Source organism: Oreochromis aureus, linkage group 17 (assembly GCF_013358895.1).
Source record: "Oreochromis aureus strain Israel breed Guangdong linkage group 17, ZZ_aureus, whole genome shotgun sequence".
NCBI lineage: Eukaryota > Metazoa > Chordata > Actinopteri > Cichliformes > Cichlidae > Oreochromis > Oreochromis aureus.
This window is the reverse complement of record NC_052958.1, coordinates 27,181,915-27,200,237: the sequence shown is the minus strand read 5'-3', so window position 1 is coordinate 27,200,237 and position 18,323 is coordinate 27,181,915. Positions and strand designations below refer to the sequence as shown.

At 36.8% G+C, this 18,323-nt stretch overlaps 1 protein-coding gene across 1 annotated transcript in view; it reads left to right on the top strand.

Moving 5' to 3' along the window:
• The first annotated feature begins 4,655 nt into the window (after positions 1–4,655).
• The window catches only part of LOC120433840 (mucin-5AC-like), a 33,511-nt gene continuing 19,843 nt past the window's right edge, over positions 4,656–18,323 (top strand). The window contains exons 1-13 of the mRNA XM_039600788.1: positions 4,656–4,805; positions 7,890–7,991; positions 8,119–8,286; positions 8,412–8,522; positions 10,060–10,515; positions 10,642–10,809; positions 10,935–11,045; positions 12,336–12,791; positions 12,918–13,085; positions 13,211–13,321; positions 14,612–15,067; positions 15,194–15,361; positions 15,487–15,597. Of these exons, the coding sequence (XP_039456722.1) occupies positions 4,760–4,805; positions 7,890–7,991; positions 8,119–8,286; positions 8,412–8,522; positions 10,060–10,515; positions 10,642–10,809; positions 10,935–11,045; positions 12,336–12,791; positions 12,918–13,085; positions 13,211–13,321; positions 14,612–15,067; positions 15,194–15,361; positions 15,487–15,597 (2,632 nt within the window). The 5' untranslated portion in view covers positions 4,656–4,759. The remainder of the gene's footprint in view (positions 4,806–7,889; positions 7,992–8,118; positions 8,287–8,411; positions 8,523–10,059; positions 10,516–10,641; positions 10,810–10,934; positions 11,046–12,335; positions 12,792–12,917; positions 13,086–13,210; positions 13,322–14,611; positions 15,068–15,193; positions 15,362–15,486; positions 15,598–18,323) is intronic.

The window sequence follows — 18,323 nt, the reverse complement described above, 5'->3', positions numbered from 1 at the left end:
ATAACCCAGCTTCTGAAAAAGGGTGTGATCAAATAAAGCACTAGTGCCTATGCATCGCCCATTGTGCTGGTGAGGAAGACAGACAACAGCTTGAGGTTATGTGTCGATTACAGGCGGCTAAATGCCAAGACCAGACGTGATGCCTTTCCTTTGCCCCGTATAGATGAATCCTTTGATGCATTACATGGTGCAAGGTTTTTCTTGACTATCGACCTGGCAAGTGGCTATCATAAAGTGGCAGTTCACGAAAGGGACAGGCACAAGACTGCTTTTACAACCCCATTTGGGTTGTTTGAATATACCAGGTTGCCCTTTGGTGTGTGTAATGGTCCAGCCACCTTCCAAAGACTCATGCAGGCCATTATGAGTGACTTAATCCTTCAGATTATGCTCGTGTACCTAGATGACATATTAGTCTACTCATCCACTTTTGAAGACCATCTGGCACGTTGTCAGACAGTGTTGCAGAGACTCAGGGAAACTGGGCTGAAGGTTAAGGTGGAGAAATGTCATTTTCTCCAATCTAGTGTACGCTTTTTGTTTCACCTGATCTCAGCTGAAGGGATAGGTACGGACCCAGACAAGATAGCTGCAGTGAGGCAGTGGCCAGTACCCACCACAGTTAAAGAGCTGAGATCCTTCCTGGGATTTTGCAGTTATTACAGAAGATTTCTCCATGGATTTTCGCAGCTGGCAGGTCCTTTGCATGATCTGATTAATGCATGGGGCAAAGATGACAGTCCAGCTAAATATAGAAACTTGCTTGAAAGTGTGTGGACGCCATCTTGTCAAGAGTCATTTGAACAGCTGAAAGAGAAGCTCACAAGTGCCCCCCTACTTGCTTATGCTGATTTCTCACTGCCATTTGTTGTTGAGACAGATGCCAGCAGTTTAGGACTGGGAGCAGTTCTTTATCAGGTGCAGGGTGGCAGGAAACGTGTTATAGCATACGCCAGCCGAAGGTTGAGAAATGCAGAGAGAAATGACAGAAATTATAGCAGCATGAAATTAGAGCTCCTCGCCCTTAAATGGGCTGTGTCTGAGAAGTTTAGGGGGTATCTCTTAGGCTCCAAATTCACAGTTGTGACAGATAACAACCCCCTCTGCCACCTGAACTCAGCAAAGCTGGGAGCCATCGAACAGCGCTGGGTTGCCCAGTTAGCGCCATTTGACTTTGAGGTGCAGTATCGCCCTGGTCGGTGTAACACAGCAGCCAATACCCTCTCTAGGCAACCATTAGCAGGGGAGCCCCAGCCTACAGGAGATGAGGAGGAGTTTGATGAATGCATATCCAACTGTAACCTAGTCAGCAGAGGGACAACACTTGGGCTGGATTTAGTAAGTGCAGGTGTAAAATGTTGTCAGGTGAGGCAGGCGCGGGTTACAGCAGTTGAGCAAGACACTCATTTTACTGATTCCCAAGGGAATACACCCACCCTGCCAGGGTATTCTAAGGAAGAGTTGTGACAGTTTCAGAGCTCTGACCCTACTATCAAGTCCTTTAGGCAGTTTTGGGACAAAAAGAAGAAACCCACATACCAGCAGAGGAAAGGTTTGGCTAAATCTGTGATTTCTGTGCTCCGGCAGTGGTCACGTATCATAGAGATTGAGGGATTGTTGTATCGGGTCATTGAGGATGGACATTTGGGGAGGTGTCAGCAGCTCCTTTTGCCAGCTTGTTTAAAGGAAGCTGTACTGGGGAGTGTGCATGATCAGATGGGGCATCAGGGGGTGGAGCAGACCCAGAATCTGTTAAGGCAGAGATGTTTTTGGGTTGGTATGTATGAAGAAGTGGACCAGTGGATTAAGAAATGCTATAGATGTGTGCTCACTAAGTTGCCACAGCCCAAGATTCATGCCCCTGTGAAGCCTTTTCTGGCCACTAGACCTCTTGAAGTGGTGGCAGTAGATTTTAGTGTGTTGGAGCCAGCCTCAGATGGACGGGAAAATGTGTTGGTGGTTACAGATGTTTTCACCAAGTTCACACAAGCTTTCCCTACACGCAACCAGAAAGCTGATACAACTGCTAAGATTTTGCTCAGAGAGTGGTTCATGAGGTATGGTGTACCAGAGAGGTTACATTCTGATCAGGGCAGAAATTTTGAAAGTGAGGTGATTCAGGAACTGTGCAAGTTATATGGGGTTAAAAAAAGCCGTACTACACCACATCATCCCCAAGGCAACGCACAATGTGAACGATTCAATAGGACACTTCATGACCTATTGCGTATCACCTTCTCTACTGCTCCTTTCTGGATTTTGCTGCCCCTCCCCGGATTGTGTGTACTTGTTGGTTCCAGGGCGCATGTTCTGTCATGTTCGTTGACCTGCTCCCTTGGTGGTCTGGGGTTGCTTGGACTTCTTCCGTGACAGGGGGTGCTCTACTGGGTAACAGGTGGTTCTTGGGCAGCTGGAGCCCTGGGACCCTGATCTTGGCTAACACCAGCCTCTTGTGGCGTCAGCTGCCCATCACCTCTTGTCTCCTGGGATTCCCATCCTTTGGACCTAGGTGTACTGGGATGGCTGCACAGATATCGCAGAGGTGTGTGGTCTTAGGTCTTCGGTACTTATGGGGGCTGTAGATGACCCAGTTCTCTTGGATCCATTGGGCGTTATTGTGCCTTTCCACCTTCATTTTCAAGTACATTTTATGACAAAGACACACACACACACACACACACACACACACACACTCACACTTGACACCCACACCCTCTCTCTCTCTCTCTCTCGCTCTCTCTCCCCCACACTCTCACACAGAAACACCGCAAGAAGATAAATAATTTTCTGTAACTGTGCATTACTGGCTTTTTGTGTTCCAGGTGCAGCATGTTTATTTTTCTTACAAGCGAGACAGTTGGCAGTTTGTTGTACACTTTTATTTGTACTCTATCCCACTCCTTTTTTCCTGCCTGTCCTGCCTTAGACATTCTCATACTGTATACCACATAAAAAGTAAAAACTAAAAAAAAACAGGTGGGAAGTAACAAAGTGCAAATACTTTGTTACTGTACTTGAGTAAATTTTTCAGTTACCTGTATTTGAGAGGTTTTTTTTTCCACCTTTTTACTTTTACTCCCTACACATTTAAACAAATATCTGTACTTTCTACTCCTTACATTTTCAAAGTGAGCTTATCACTTTTAATTTGATGTATTTGAGGTGAGGTTATTATTTCATGTCACTTCATGCCTTCAAATATTAAATCAATTTGAGCCTAAAGAGTAACACCTGAAAGGCAATCCTTGTGTTGCTTGTGTTGCAGTTTGTTGTACAGTGTGTTGCTATCTAAAGGTCCAGCGGCTCTATTTCACGGGGAGCAAAAAGAGTGATAGCTAACTTTATTCAGAGATGGAAAAAGATAAAAAAGCCAGATGTAAGCTTTACATTTCCAGGTTATCAAACACCATTGAGAGGTCCTTACCTTTAAATCTAACCTCGCTTCTTCCTTTCCTATCCTAAGTCCTCATGTTTTTAAATCGGATACTAGGTCTGTACATGTGACATTATGTTTTATCATATTGTGAAACATGCTGTAAATCAAACTGAGGTAAATTAAGTGCTATTTAAAGGTTGCATGAAAATACTCGGCAAGTTACTGCAGGATAAACAGGTTAGTTTGCTGTACCGTGATGGATTGAAAGTAAAGAGCAGTGTGTGACTGGTGCACAGTGGCTGTGGTGCTCATGGTCAGAGTGACATTAAATCAAGTGTAGCAGAGATTAATATGAATTTTAGATGATGATGTTTGCACCTTGATACCAACTGTATACAGTCTAGTATAGTATATAGCATAAATAGTGTACTGTCAGTGTAGAGGACGGAAATCAGCCAGAAGAACTCCTGAAGCATCTGCTGACATCTTGCTGAATTCAGTTGTGTAAATCCACAAAGACCAGTAAACCTCAGAGAAACAGCAGCACAGATCAGCTGATCACAACTGACCTGTTCTACTCAACTGATAAAAGCCGGGTACATTTACTAGAATTGAAATTTAGACTTAAAATTAAGTTTGTAACCCCATCTACATATTTTTTTTTTTATTACATGAATATAGCACATGGTTCAGTTAGCGTTGCACAAAAATACTTGGTAAAATCATCCTCCCAAGAGCTACTTTTTACGTTCTTATTTTGAGTACATTTCAGAGCCTGTACTTCCACTTTCACGTCTACTTAAGTACAGAATGTCTGTACTTGTATCACCTCTAAAAAAAATAGAAATGAAGAAATAAACAGATTAAAGAAACACCTGAACGAGAGTCTTATCTCGGAAAAGCAAAATATGTTTGGCACAACAGTGCATTCAGATCAGAATTTTGAATGCAAAACCTGACAGACAGGGCAGGATTTGAAAGAAAAAGAAAAACAATAAAATAGCTCATTATAGACTACCAAGTTTAACACCCACATGCTTGAAAAACATGCACCAACAATTAACCCAAGTAATTTCACATAGCAAAAGAGAAAATGAAGGCTCAGTGACGCATAAAAGGAGATAATTTTCATTCATTCTTAATTAAAAAAAACGTTGTGGTGAACCCTTTGTTTAAATGTACAATTGAACAAAGGTTGTGGTAAAGGTGATGACATTATCACTTGACAAACGAGGATATGAGTTTCTGAATGTTCATAATGTAAAAATGTAAACACGCCCAATCCTGAGATCAACTGTTCAGTGTATAAGGAGTAGCAGTTCTCCTCGGGTTTAGTATCACAGTCCAGGGAAACTAATCTGCAGAAGTGACCTGTTCATCACAATGACGCTGACTGCTCTGATTCTCCTCTGGGCACTATCCAGCACAGGTAACTCCACTTTTGCTTATTGTTTAGGATGTAAATTTTACTGTCAAAGAAAGAAGTTAAAAATTATTTTATATAGATGTTATAGCACCTTAACCCTTTAAAGCCTGAACAATAAAATAACTGCCAGAAAATTCTAATTTTTTGAAAATGGAGTGTTTATTGGAATTTTATATATTCAAATTAAAATTTGTTAGAAACATTAATTATGTTTTAATATCCATGTATGACTTAATTTCTATCATATTTGCTACATCTTTTAAAAATTGCTTAAAAATGTATTGTGTGGGGGTGACATTGATGATATAGAAAACTCAAAAACTGTATCAAATATGATAAACTCATTGTTAAGATGTTAAGATCTTCCTGTCAGAGGTGGGAAATAACAAAGTAAAAATACTTTGTTACTCTTTTTAAGTAAAAAAAATTCAGGTATACTGAAGTATTTATTTTTCTGAAAACTTTTTTATTCCTTATATTTTTAACACACACAACTTTACTTTCTACTCCTTGCATTTTCAAAACAAGGCCGTTTTGGTATTATTTATAGCGTTTATACTTGAGCAGGGGTGTCCAACTCCAGTCCTCGAGAGCTACTGTCCTGCAGCTTTTAATTCAATTCAATTCAATTCAATTCAATTCAATTTTATTTATATAGCGCCAAATCACAACAAAAGTCGCCTCAAGGCGCTTTATATTGTACAGTATACTCTATAATAACAGATACAGAGAAAAACCCAACAATCATATGACCCCCTATGAGCAAGCACTTTGGCGACAGTGGGAAGGAAAAACTCCCTTTTAACAGGAAGAAACCTCCGGCAGAACTAGGCTCAGGGACCATCTGCTGCAACCAGTTGGGGTGAGAGAAGGAAAACAGGATAAAGACATGCTGTGGAAGAGAGGGAGGGATTAATAACAGGTATGATTCAATGCAGAGAGGTCTATTAACACATAGTGAGTGAGAAAGGTGACTGGAAAGGAAAAACTCAATGCATCATGGGAATCCCTGGCACCCTACGTCTATTGCAGCATAACTAAGGGAGGATTCAGGGTCACCTGGTCCAGCCCTAACTGTATGCTTTAGCAAAAAGGAAAGTTTTAAGCCTAATCTTAAAAGTAGAGATAGTGTCTGTCTCCCGAATCCAACCTGGAAGCTGCTTCCACAGAAGAGGGGCCTGAAAACTGAAGGCTCTCCCTCCCATTCTACGTTTAAATACTTTTAGATGCATCCTTTTTCCGACACACCTAAATCAAATGAATGGCTTTGTTACCAGGCCTTTGCCAAACTTGATGGCACGCTGAAGAGGTAATACAATCATTTGATTTCGCTGTGTTGGATTATGGATGCATCTAAAAGTTGTAGGACAGTAGCTCTCAAAAACTGGAGTTGGACACCCCTGTACTCGGGGGTTAAAGTGGGCTTATGTTGTAATCAGCATCTAGCTAGTGCTACAGAAGAGGGATGAGCATAAAAGACGTGACGTTTCTACAAGATTTCTATCAGCTAAGCAAACATCAACAAATACGCAAACTGTGTGCAGTTTGTCGCACAGTGTGTTGCAGCTAGAGGTCCAGCTGTTGTATTTCACAGGGAGAGAAAAGAGTGACAGCTAACTTTATTGAGAGATCGAGAAAGATGTAATAAATGACAGGACAGGAAAGGAAGAAGAGGGATTTAAAGGTAATGACTGCTCTGTGACGCTTGATAAACTGAAGATTTAAAGCTTACATGCAATGTTGTAATATTCATATACTGGATGCGTATATGATGTGTTTTTATAAATGTTGTATTTTAATTTTGTGAAACCTCCTTCACTTAGTATGCTAACTTTGTTGCATGACAATTCTGGATTCGTTTTGTCCAGGATAAACAGGTTAGCTTACATTAATGTGGTGAAATCACAGTAAAGGTCTGTGTTGGACTTATACTCAGTGGCTGTGGTGGTCAGTGTTAGGTTACATCAAGTGCAGCAGAGATTAACTTACATTTAAGCTGATGATGCTTAGATTTATTCACTGAATGCAATCTTTATGCCAAATTTATACTGCCTAGTATAAAGACAATATACATTATATTATTAATGTAGGAAATGGAACTTAGCCGAAACCTCTACTTTCATCTAGTTTACTTCAGTTGTGTAAATCCACAAATAGCAGGTCAGCTGATCAAAACTTGTACACAAAGAAAATTGAATGGAGCTCACAATATAAATGATTGTGAACTGTTCATATTTTCTTGAGCTACTACAAAAGACCTTAGTGTTCCTCCACTTGCCGAATCTTGCTTTTAACCCCTGACCATTCTAATTTTTCTGTATAGCTGTAGAGGCAAAGTCACACCTATTTTTTAAGTCTTTTTTACAGTTTGTATTCTAAATAACAGATTCAAGCTGAGCACATTCATTAGAATTAGATTAGATTCAAATAACATTTGTATTCCCATGTACTAAAATTATTTTCATATTAGATTAATATAGCTGAAGGTCCAAATACCTCTGCATAAAAATAGATAGTGGAATCATCCTTCAAGGATATTTATACTTTTTGTAAATATCAGAGCCTGTACTTTTCACTTTTACCTGAGTAAAGAAGTTGCTTCTGTATTTCATCTTTTACTGGACTATATTTAACACAAGTATATGTACTTCCACTTAAATGCAGAATGTCTGTACTTTTGCCACCTTCGCTGCCTGTGGCTAAGAAAGGTAGACAAGATCATTTAATGATTGGAATGGTGGTAGGACACTCCCTGGTAACATGACTCTCTATGCGGGGAGTTGAACTGTGAATTTTAAATAGAAAGTAATTACATGTAAAAATTAAGAAAGGGAGACAAAGAAAGAAAGAAAGAAAGAAAGAAATATATAAAAGTTACTGTATGACTGGGTTAATGAGACATGTTGAATAAAGGGCTTTAGGTGTTTAAGTAGCAAAATGCTATATATGAACCAATTGTATTAGTTTGGGTAACAGTGTAAAGAAATAGAAGAGATAAAGCCTATTTAATAATGCAGGTATTTAAAAAACCCCAGTAATCTTTGATTTTTAACTAAAATCCTTTCACTGTTTCTCTCCTGCTTGCAGCTGGAGCACTTCAGTGCCAAACCTGCACAAATCAGACGTGTTCAAGCACAGTAACAGTGAACTGTTCTTCAGAGACCATGTGTGTCACAGCTACTATTTTAGGTAATCTTTTCTTCATATTATCTGATAAATTTCAGTAAATTTCAATGACTGTGAAGTTATGTGTACTTTCTGTCAACATTAATAAAATTCATCATTAAAAATATTACAATTAACTTTGAATTTGCAGCTAAATCCTCTGGAACTACAGCAACACAAATCTACAAGGCGTGTGCATCTTCCTCTCTGTGTCCAGCTACGGGCAATCAGACATTTTCAGTTGACCTGGGTGTTGAAAGTGTTCTTGCATCTGCCATGTGCTGCAACACGGATAACTGCAACTCACAAAATCTGCCTGGTAACTACAAATCTATAAGTGTTTTATTAAAGAAACAGTAACAGAAAGAGATAAGAAACAATCATTTTGATATATGCTGAAATGTTCTCTGTAATAAAATTAAATGATGTTCTTTTCTGTTTCAGCTCCTACTCCTCAGTCAAGTAACGGCCTACAATGTAACGCTTGTGCCACCTCTAAGTGCAACACTCCATTACACTGTCAGGGAGTGGAGGACCAATGCTTTCAATCAATGAGTAAGTCTTCTTGATGTGTACTTTAACAAAGATTGTCTTTAAATTAGTTTTTCTGCCTGGAATAAATTCAACCAACATTGTTTTTTTTAATCAGTCAGTGGAAACATAAAGCATTTTATCATTATTTAAGTAATATTTTGTACTTTAACTCTTTAAACGTTAAGATTCGATAATCAGTTTATAACATGTAACAGATTTTAAAAATATATATCAATATTTGTAGTATGGAGGTATTCATTAACCTCTCAGTTATTGTTGTGAGTAATCATTTGTTTACAACAACAGCTGAAAACAAAGAGATAATTGTCCACCAAAAAAGGACAAAGTAAAAAAAATACGATAATGGTTAATCTGCCTAGAACAAATTCAACCAACTTTCTTTTCAGAATGTTCTGCAGTCATAAAAGCATTTTATCAGTATTTAAATGTTATTTTCTACTTTAAATCTTGAAAGATGAAGATTTGATAATCAGTTTATGACATGTTACAGATTTGTCCACAACACATAAATATATTAGTTAACAACTATTCTCAAAATTAAAGAAAAAAATCATTATTTGTAACATGGACATACATGTCCATCACAACAAGAGAAAAGTAAAGAAAATGGAAAGAGTAGCACTTTGAATTCTTGTTGATGGAGAAACCATTTATCTGCTTTAAATGAAAAACAATGTGTGATAATAGAACACCCAGTGTTGGAACACTGTTCATTAAAAGAAAATCACTTTGGCTTATGACATTGTGACTACATGTTTTCAATAACATAAATGTGAAAGTCACTAAACAACTGACTGAAAATCAGGCTTATGAAAGAAAGATTTTAATGATAGATGTTCTCAGAAAATGCTACATGTTGGAAGACCACCTATGGTGTACGATAGGTACAATGCACTTCCCTGATCATTTGCAAACCAATAATGATGGTCAATGCCCAAAACTCTACAGGTGATCTACAGTGTAGCTTGATAATTTTCTTTTGACTGAAAAATAGTTAGAAGCTCTAAATAAAATGTAATACAATATATTTATTAATAAATTCCTGTAATAGGAGTGTTCATGCATAAAAAAACAAAAACATTTTTAATGATAATACTCTGAGTACACATTTTGATTTTCACAGTCATGTTTATCTTATGATATATTTTTTTGGTTACAGTTCACATGTCAAAATGAAAGATTTTGAGCAACAAATTACCCTGATGCATCATCAGCGTTACACACAATAGTCAGAGAGCACGAAAGAGGCAAACTGTAAAACTGCTGTATGAAAGTGTGTGTGAACTGGTAAATATGCCTTGGAATAAAATTAAATTGGGGCCTTTATTAGAGTACAAAATCGCAATAAATGTACCTGTTGTTTTACCATTTAACATGTCTTACCAACAGGCACTAAAATGACATAATAATAAATATTACTAGATATCAGCAAACAGATTTTTAAGATGTACTGAGTAATCCTTTAAATATGATAATATATTATGAAATCATGACATTAAAAATTTCTGAAATTGTTCAAACTAATTTTGATCTGCAGTGAGGGACGGCACCAACAGTTTCCCAGCTTACGGCTGTGCATCTGCAAACCTGTGTGCAGCTGCTTCAAGCCTGGGTTCTCTACCTTTCATGCAGATGGCTGGTACCATAACAAGTGGACCAAACTGTACTTCACGCACAACCACTGCTGCACCAACCACAACAACAAAAGCTGCTTCAACCACAACTACAGCTGCACCAACAACAACTACTGCTGCACCAACAACAACTACTCCAACTACGACCACTGTTGCCCCAACCACTACAACAACTGCACCAACCACAACAACTGCTGCACCAACCACAACAATAGTCGTAGATACCAGAACAACTTCTGCACCAACATTGACAACAGCTGGAGCACTTCAGTGCCAAACCTGCACAAATCAGACGTGTTCAAGCACAGTAACAGTGAACTGTTCTTCAGAGACCATGTGTGTTACAGCTACTATTTTAGGTAATCTTTTCTTCATATTATCTGATACATTTCAGTAAATTTCAATGACTATGAAGTTATGTGTGCTTTCCATCAACATTAATAAAATTCATTATTAAAAGTATTTAAATTACTTTGAATTTCCAGCTACCTCATCTGGAACTACAGCAACACAATTCTACAAGGCGTGTGCATCTTCCTCTCTGTGTCCAGCTACGGGCAATCAGACATTTTCAGTTAACCTGGGTGTTCAAAGTGTTCTTGCATCTGCCACGTGCTGCAACACGGATAACTGCAACTCACAAAATCTGCCTGGTAACTACAAATCTATAAGTGTTTTATTAAAGAAACAGTAACAGAAAGAGATAAGAAACAATCATTTTGATATATGCTGAAATGTTCTCTGTAATAAAATTAAATGATGTTCTTTTCTGTTTCAGCTCCTACTCCTCAGTCAAGTAACGGCCTACTATGTAACACTTGTGTCGCCTCTCAGTGCAACACTACATTACAGTGTCAGGGAGTGGAGGACCAATGCTTTCAATCAATGAGTAAGTCTTCTTGATGTGTACTTTAACAAAGATTGTCTTTAAATTAGTTTTTCTGCCTGGAATAAATTCAACCAACATTCTTTTTTTAATCAGTCAGTGGAAACATAAAGCATTTTATCATTATTTAAGTAATATTTTGTACTTTAACTCTTTAAACGTTAAGATTCGATAATCAGTTTATAACATGTAACAGATTTTAAAATATATATATCAATATTTGTAGTATGGAGGTATTCATTAACCTCTCAGTTATTGTTGTGAGTAATCATTTGTTTACAACAACAGCTGAAAACAAAGAGATAATTGTCCACCAAAAAAGGACAAAGTAAAAAAAAAAAAACGATAAAATCAAGAATAGCACTTTGATTTCTTGTTGATGGAGAAATCATTTATCTGTTTTAAATGAAAAACAATGTGTGATAATAGAACACCCAGTGTCGGAACACTGTTCATTAAAAGGAAATCACTTTGACTTATGACATTGTGACTACATGTTTTCAATAACATAAATGTGAAAGTCACTAAACAACTGACTGAAAATCAGGCTTATGAAAGAAAGATTTTAATGATAGATGTTCTCAGAAAATGCTACATGTTGGAAGACCACCTATGGTGTACGAGAGAGGTACAATGCACTTCCCTGATCATTTGCAAACCAATAATGATGGTCAATGCCCAAAACTCTACAGGTGATCTACGGTGTAGCTTGATGATTTTCTTTTGACTGAAAAATAAGAAGCTAATAAGAAGCTCTAAATAAAATGTAATACAATACAATATATTTATTAATAAATTCCTGTGACAGGAGTGGTCCTGCATAAAAAAAGAAAACATTTTTAATGATAATACTCTGAGTACACATTTTGATTTTCACAGTCATGTTTATCTTATGATATATTTTTGGTTTCAGTTCACATGTCAGAATGAAAGATTTTGAACAACAAATTACCCTGATGCATCATCAGCGTTACACACAATAGTCAGAGAGCACGAAAAGAGGCAAACTGTAAAACTGCTGTATGAAAGTGTGTGTGAACTGGTAAATATGCCTTGGAATAAAATTAAATTGGGGCCTTTATTAGAGTACAAAATCGCAATAAATGTACCTGTTGTTTTACCATTTAACATGTCTTACCAACAGGCACTAAAACGACATAATAATAAATATTACTAGATATCAGCAAACAGATTTTTAAGATGTACTGAGTAATCCTTTAAATATGATAATATATTATGAAATCATGACATTAAAAATTTCTGAAATTGTTCAAACTAATTTTTGATCTGCAGTGAGGGACGGCACCAACAGTTTCCCAGCTTACGGCTGTGCATCTGCAAACCTGTGTGCAGCTGCTTCAAGCCTGGGTTCTCTACCTTTCATGCAGATGGCTGGTACCATAACAAGTGGACCAAACTGTACTTCACGCACAACCACTGCTGCACCAACCACAACAACAAAAGCTGCTTCAACCACAACTACAGCTGCACCAACAACAACTACTGCTGCACCAACAACAACTACTCCAACTACGACCACTGTTGCCCCAAACACTACAACAACTGCACCAACCACAACAACTGCTGCACCAACCACAACAATAGTCGTAGATACCAGAACAACTTCTGCACCAACATCGACAACAGCTGGAGCACTTCAGTGCCAAACCTGCACAAATCAGACGTGTTCAAGCACAGTAACAGTGAACTGTTCTTCAGAGACCATGTGTGTTACAGCTACTATTTTAGGTAATCTTTTCTTCATATTATCTGATACATTTCAGTAAATTTCAATGACTATGAAGTTATGTGTGCTTTCCATCAACATTAATAAAATTCATTATTAAAAGTATTTAAATTACTTTGAATTTCCAGCTACCTCATCTGGAACTACAGCAACACAATTCTACAAGGCGTGTGCATCTTCCTCTCTGTGTCCAGCTACGGGCAATCAGACATTTTCAGTTAACCTGGGTGTTCAAAGTGTTCTTGCATCTGCCACGTGCTGCAACACGGATAACTGCAACTCACAAAATCTGCCTGGTAACTACAAATCTATAAGTGTTTTATTAAAGAAACAGTAACAGAAAGAGATAAGAAACAATCATTTTGATATATGCTGAAATGTTCTCTGTAATAAAATTAAATGATGTTCTTTTCTGTTTCAGCTCCTACTCCTCAGTCAAGTAACGGCCTACTATGTAACACTTGTGTCGCCTCTCAGTGCAACACTACATTACAGTGTCAGGGAGTGGAGGACCAATGCTTTCAATCAATGAGTAAGTCTTCTTGATGTGTACTTTAACAAAGATTGTCTTTAAATTAGTTTTTCTGCCTGGAATAAATTCAACCAACATTCTTTTTTTTAATCAGTCAGTGGAAACATAAAGCATTTTATCATTATTTAAGTAATATTTTGTACTTTAACTCTTTAAACGTTAAGCTTCGATAATCAGTTTATAACATGTAACAGATTTTAAAAATATATATCAATATTTGTAGTATGGAGGTATTCATTAACCTCTCAGTTATTGTTGTGAGTAATCATTTGTTTACACCAACAGCTGAAAACAAAGAGATAATTGTCCACCAAAAAGGACAAAGTAAAAAAAAAAAAAAAAACGATAAAATCAAGAATAGCACTTTGATTTCTTGTTGATGGAGAAATCATTTATCTGTTTTAAATGAAAAACAATGTGTGATAATAGAACACCCAGTGTCGGAACACTGTTCATTAAAAGGAAATCACTTTGACTTATGACATTGTGACTACATGTTTTCAATAACATAAATGTGAAAGTCACTAAACAACTGACTGAAAATCAGGCTTATGAAAGAAAGATTTTAATGATAGATGTTCTCAGAAAATGCTACATGTTGGAAGACCACCTATGGTGTACGATAGGTACAATGCACTTCCCTGATCATTTGCAAACCAATAATGATGGTCAATGCCCAAAACTCTACAGGTGATCTACAGTGTAGCTTGATGATTTTCTTTTGACTGAAAAATAAGAAGCTAATAAGAAGCTCTAAATAAAATGTAATACAATACAATATATTTATTAATAAATTCCTGTGACAGGAGTGGTCCTGCATAAAAAGAAAAACATTTTTAATGATAATACTCTGAGTACACATTTTGATTTTCACAGTCATGTTTATCTTATGATATATTTTTTGGTTACAGTTCACATGTCAGAATGAAAGATTTTGAACAACAAATTACCCTGATGCATCATCAGCGTTACACACAATAGTCAGAGAGCACGAAAGAGGCAAACTGTAAAACTGCTGTATGAAAGTGTGTGTGAACTGGTAAATATGCCTTGGAATAAAATTAAATTGGGGCCTTTATTAGAGTACAAAATCGCAATAAATGTACCTGTTGTTTTACCATTTAACATGTCTTACCAACAGGCACTAAAACGACATAATAATAAATATTACTAGATATCAGCAAACAGATTTTTAAGATGTACTGAGTAATCCTTTAAATATGATAATATATTATGAAATCATGACATTAAAAATTTCTGAAATTGTTCAAACTAATTTTTGATCTGCAGTGAGGGACGGCACCAACAGTTTCCCAGCTTACGGCTGTGCATCTGCAAACCTGTGTGCAGCTGCTTCAAGCCTGGGTTCTCTACCTTTCATGCAGATGGCTGGTACCATAACAAGTGGACCAAACTGTACTTCACGCACAACCACTGCTGCACCAACCACAACAACAAAAGCTGCTTCAACCACAACTACAGCTGCACCAACAACAACTACTGCTGCACCAACAACAACTACTCCAACTACGACCACTGTTGCCCCAAACACTACAACAACTGCACCAACCACAACAACTGCTGCACCTACCACAACAATAGTCGTAGATACCAGAACAACTTCTGCACCAACATCGACAACAGCTGGAGCACTTCAGTGCCAAACCTGCACAAATCAGACGTGTTCAAGCACAGTAACAGTGAACTGTTCTTCAGAGACCATGTGTGTTACAGCTACTATTTTAGGTAATCTTTTCTTCATATTATCTGATACATTTCAGTAAATTTCAATGACTATGAAGTTATGTGTGCTTTCCATCAACATTAATAAAATTCATTATTAAAAGTATTTAAATTACTTTGAATTTCCAGCTACCTCATCTGGAACTACAGCAACACAATTCTACAAGGCGTGTGCATCTTCCTCTCTGTGTCCAGCTACGGGCAATCAGACATTTTCAGTTAACCTGGGTGTTCAAAGTGTTCTTGCATCTGCCACGTGCTGCAACACGGATAACTGCAACTCACAAAATCTGCCTGGTAACTACAAATCTATAAGTGTTTTATTAAAGAAACAGTAACAGAAAGAGATAAGAAACAATCATTTTGATATATGCTGAAATGTTCTCTGTAATAAAATTAAATGATGTTCTTTTCTGTTTCAGCTCCTACTCCTCAGTCAAGTAACGGCCTACTATGTAACACTTGTGTCGCCTCTCAGTGCAACACTACATTACAGTGTCAGGGAGTGGAGGACCAATGCTTTCAATCAACGAGTAAGTCTTCTTGATGTGTACTTTAACAAAGATTGTCTTTAAATTAGTTTTTCTGCCTGGAATAAATTCAACCAACATTGTTTTTTTTAATCAGTCAGTGGAAACATAAAGCATTTTATCATTATTTAAGTAATATTTTGTACTTTAACTCTTTAAACGTTAAGATTCGATAATCAGTTTATAACATGTAACAGATTTTAAAAATATATATCAATATTTGTAGTATGGAGGTATTCATTAACCTCTCAGTTATTGTTGTGAGTAATCATTTGTTTACAACAACAGCTGAAAACAAAGAGATAATTGTCCACCAAAAAGGACAAAGTAAAAAAAAAAATACGATAAAATCAAGAGTAGCACTTTGATTTCTTGTTGATGGAGAAATCATTTATCTGTTTTAAATGAAAACAATGTGTGATAATAGAACACCCAGTGTCGGAACACTGTTCATTAAAAGGAAATCACTTTGACTTATGACATTGTGACTACATGTTTTCAATAACATAAATGTGAAAGTCACTAAACAACTGACTGAAAATCAGGCTTATGAAAGAAAGATTTTAATGATAGATGTTCTCAGAAAATGCTACATGTTGGAAGACCACCTATGGTGTACGATAGGTACAATGCACTTCCCTGATCATTTGCAAACCAATAATGATGGTCAATGCCCAAAACTCTACAGGTGATCTACGGTGTAGCTTGATGATTTTCTTTTGACTGAAAAATAAGAAGCTAATAAGAAGCTCTAAATAAAATGTAATACAGTACAATATATTTATTAATAAATTCCTGTGACAGGAGTGGTCCTGCATAAAAAGAAAAACATTTTTAATGATAATACTCTGAGTACACATTTTGATTTTCACAGTCATGTTTATCTTATGATATATTTTTGGTTTCAGTTCACATGTCAAAATGAAAGATTTTGAACAACAAATTACCCTGATGCATCATCAGCGTTACACACAATAGTCAGAGAGCACGAAAAGAGGCAAACTGTAAAACTGCTGTATGAAAGTGTGTGTGAACTGGTAAATATGCCTTGGAATAAAATTAAATTGGGGCCTTTATTAGAGTACAAAATCGCAATAAATGTACCTGTTGTTTTACCATTTAACATGTCTTACCAACAGGCACTAAAACGACATAATAATAAATATTACTAGATATCAGCAAACAGATTTTTAAGATGTATTGAGTAATCCTTTAAATATGATAATATATTATGAAATCATGACATTAAAAATTTCTGAAATTGTTCAAACTAATTTTGATCTGCAGTGAGGGACGGCACCAACAGTTTCCCAGCTTACGGCTGTGCATCTAAAAACCTGTGTGCAGCTGCTTCAAGCCTGGGTTCTCTACCTTTCATGCAGATGGCTGGTACCATAATAAGTGGACCAAACTGTACTTCACGCACAACCACTGCTGCACCAACCACAACAACAAAAGCTGCTTCAACCACAACTACAGCTGCACCAACAACAACTACTGCTGCACCAACAACAACTACTCCAACTACGACCACTGTTGCCCCAAACACTACAACAACTGCACCAACCACAACAACTGCTGCACCTACCACAACAATAGTCGTAGATACCAGAACAACTTCTGCACCAACATCGACAACAGCTGGAGCACTTCAGTGCCAAACCTGCACAAATCAGACGTGTTCAAGCACAGTAACAGTGAACTGCTCTTCAGAGAACATGTGTGTTACAGCTACTATTTTAGGTAATCTTTTCTTCATATTATCTGATACATTTCAGTAAATTTCAATGACTATGAAGTTATGTGTGCTTTCCATCAACATTAATAAAATTCATTATTAAAAGTATTTAAATTACTTTGAATTTCCAGCTACCTCATCTGGAACTACAGCAACACAATTCTACAAGGCGTGTGCATCTTCCTCTCTGTGTCCAGCTACGGGCAATCAGACATTTTCAGTTAACCTGGGTGTTCAAAGTGTTCTTGCATCTGCCACGTGCTGCAACACGGATAACTGCAACTCACAAAATCTGCCTGGTAACTACAAATCTATAAGTGTTTTATTAAAGAAACAGTAACAGAAAGAGATAAGAAACAATCATTTTGATATATGCTGAAATGTTCTCTGTAATAAAATTAAATGATGTTCTTTTCTGTTTCAGCTCCTACTCCTCAGTCAAGTAACGGCCTACTATGTAATGCTTGTGTCGCCTCTCAGTGCAACACTACATTACGGTGTCAGGGAGTGGAGGACCAATGCTTTCAATCAATGAGTAAGTCTTCTTGATGTGTACTTTAACAAAGATTGTCTTTAAATTAGTTATTCTGCCTGGAATAAATTCAACCAACATTGTTTTTTTTAATCAGTCAGTGGAAACATAAAGCATTTTATCATTATTTAAGTAATATTTTGTACTTTAACTCTTTAAACTTTAAGATTCGATAATCAATTTATAACATGTAACAGATTTTAAAAATATATATCAATATTTGTAGTATGGAGGTATTCATTAACCTCTCAGTTATTGTTGTGAGTAATCATTTGTTTACAACAACAGCTGAAAACAAAGAGATAATTGTCCACCAAAAAAGGACAAAGTAAAAAAAAAAATACGATAAAATCAAGAGTAGCACTTTGATTTCTTGTTGATGGAGAAATCATTTATCTGTTTTAAATGAAAACAATGTGTGATAATAGAACACCCAGTGTCGGAACACTGTTCATTAAA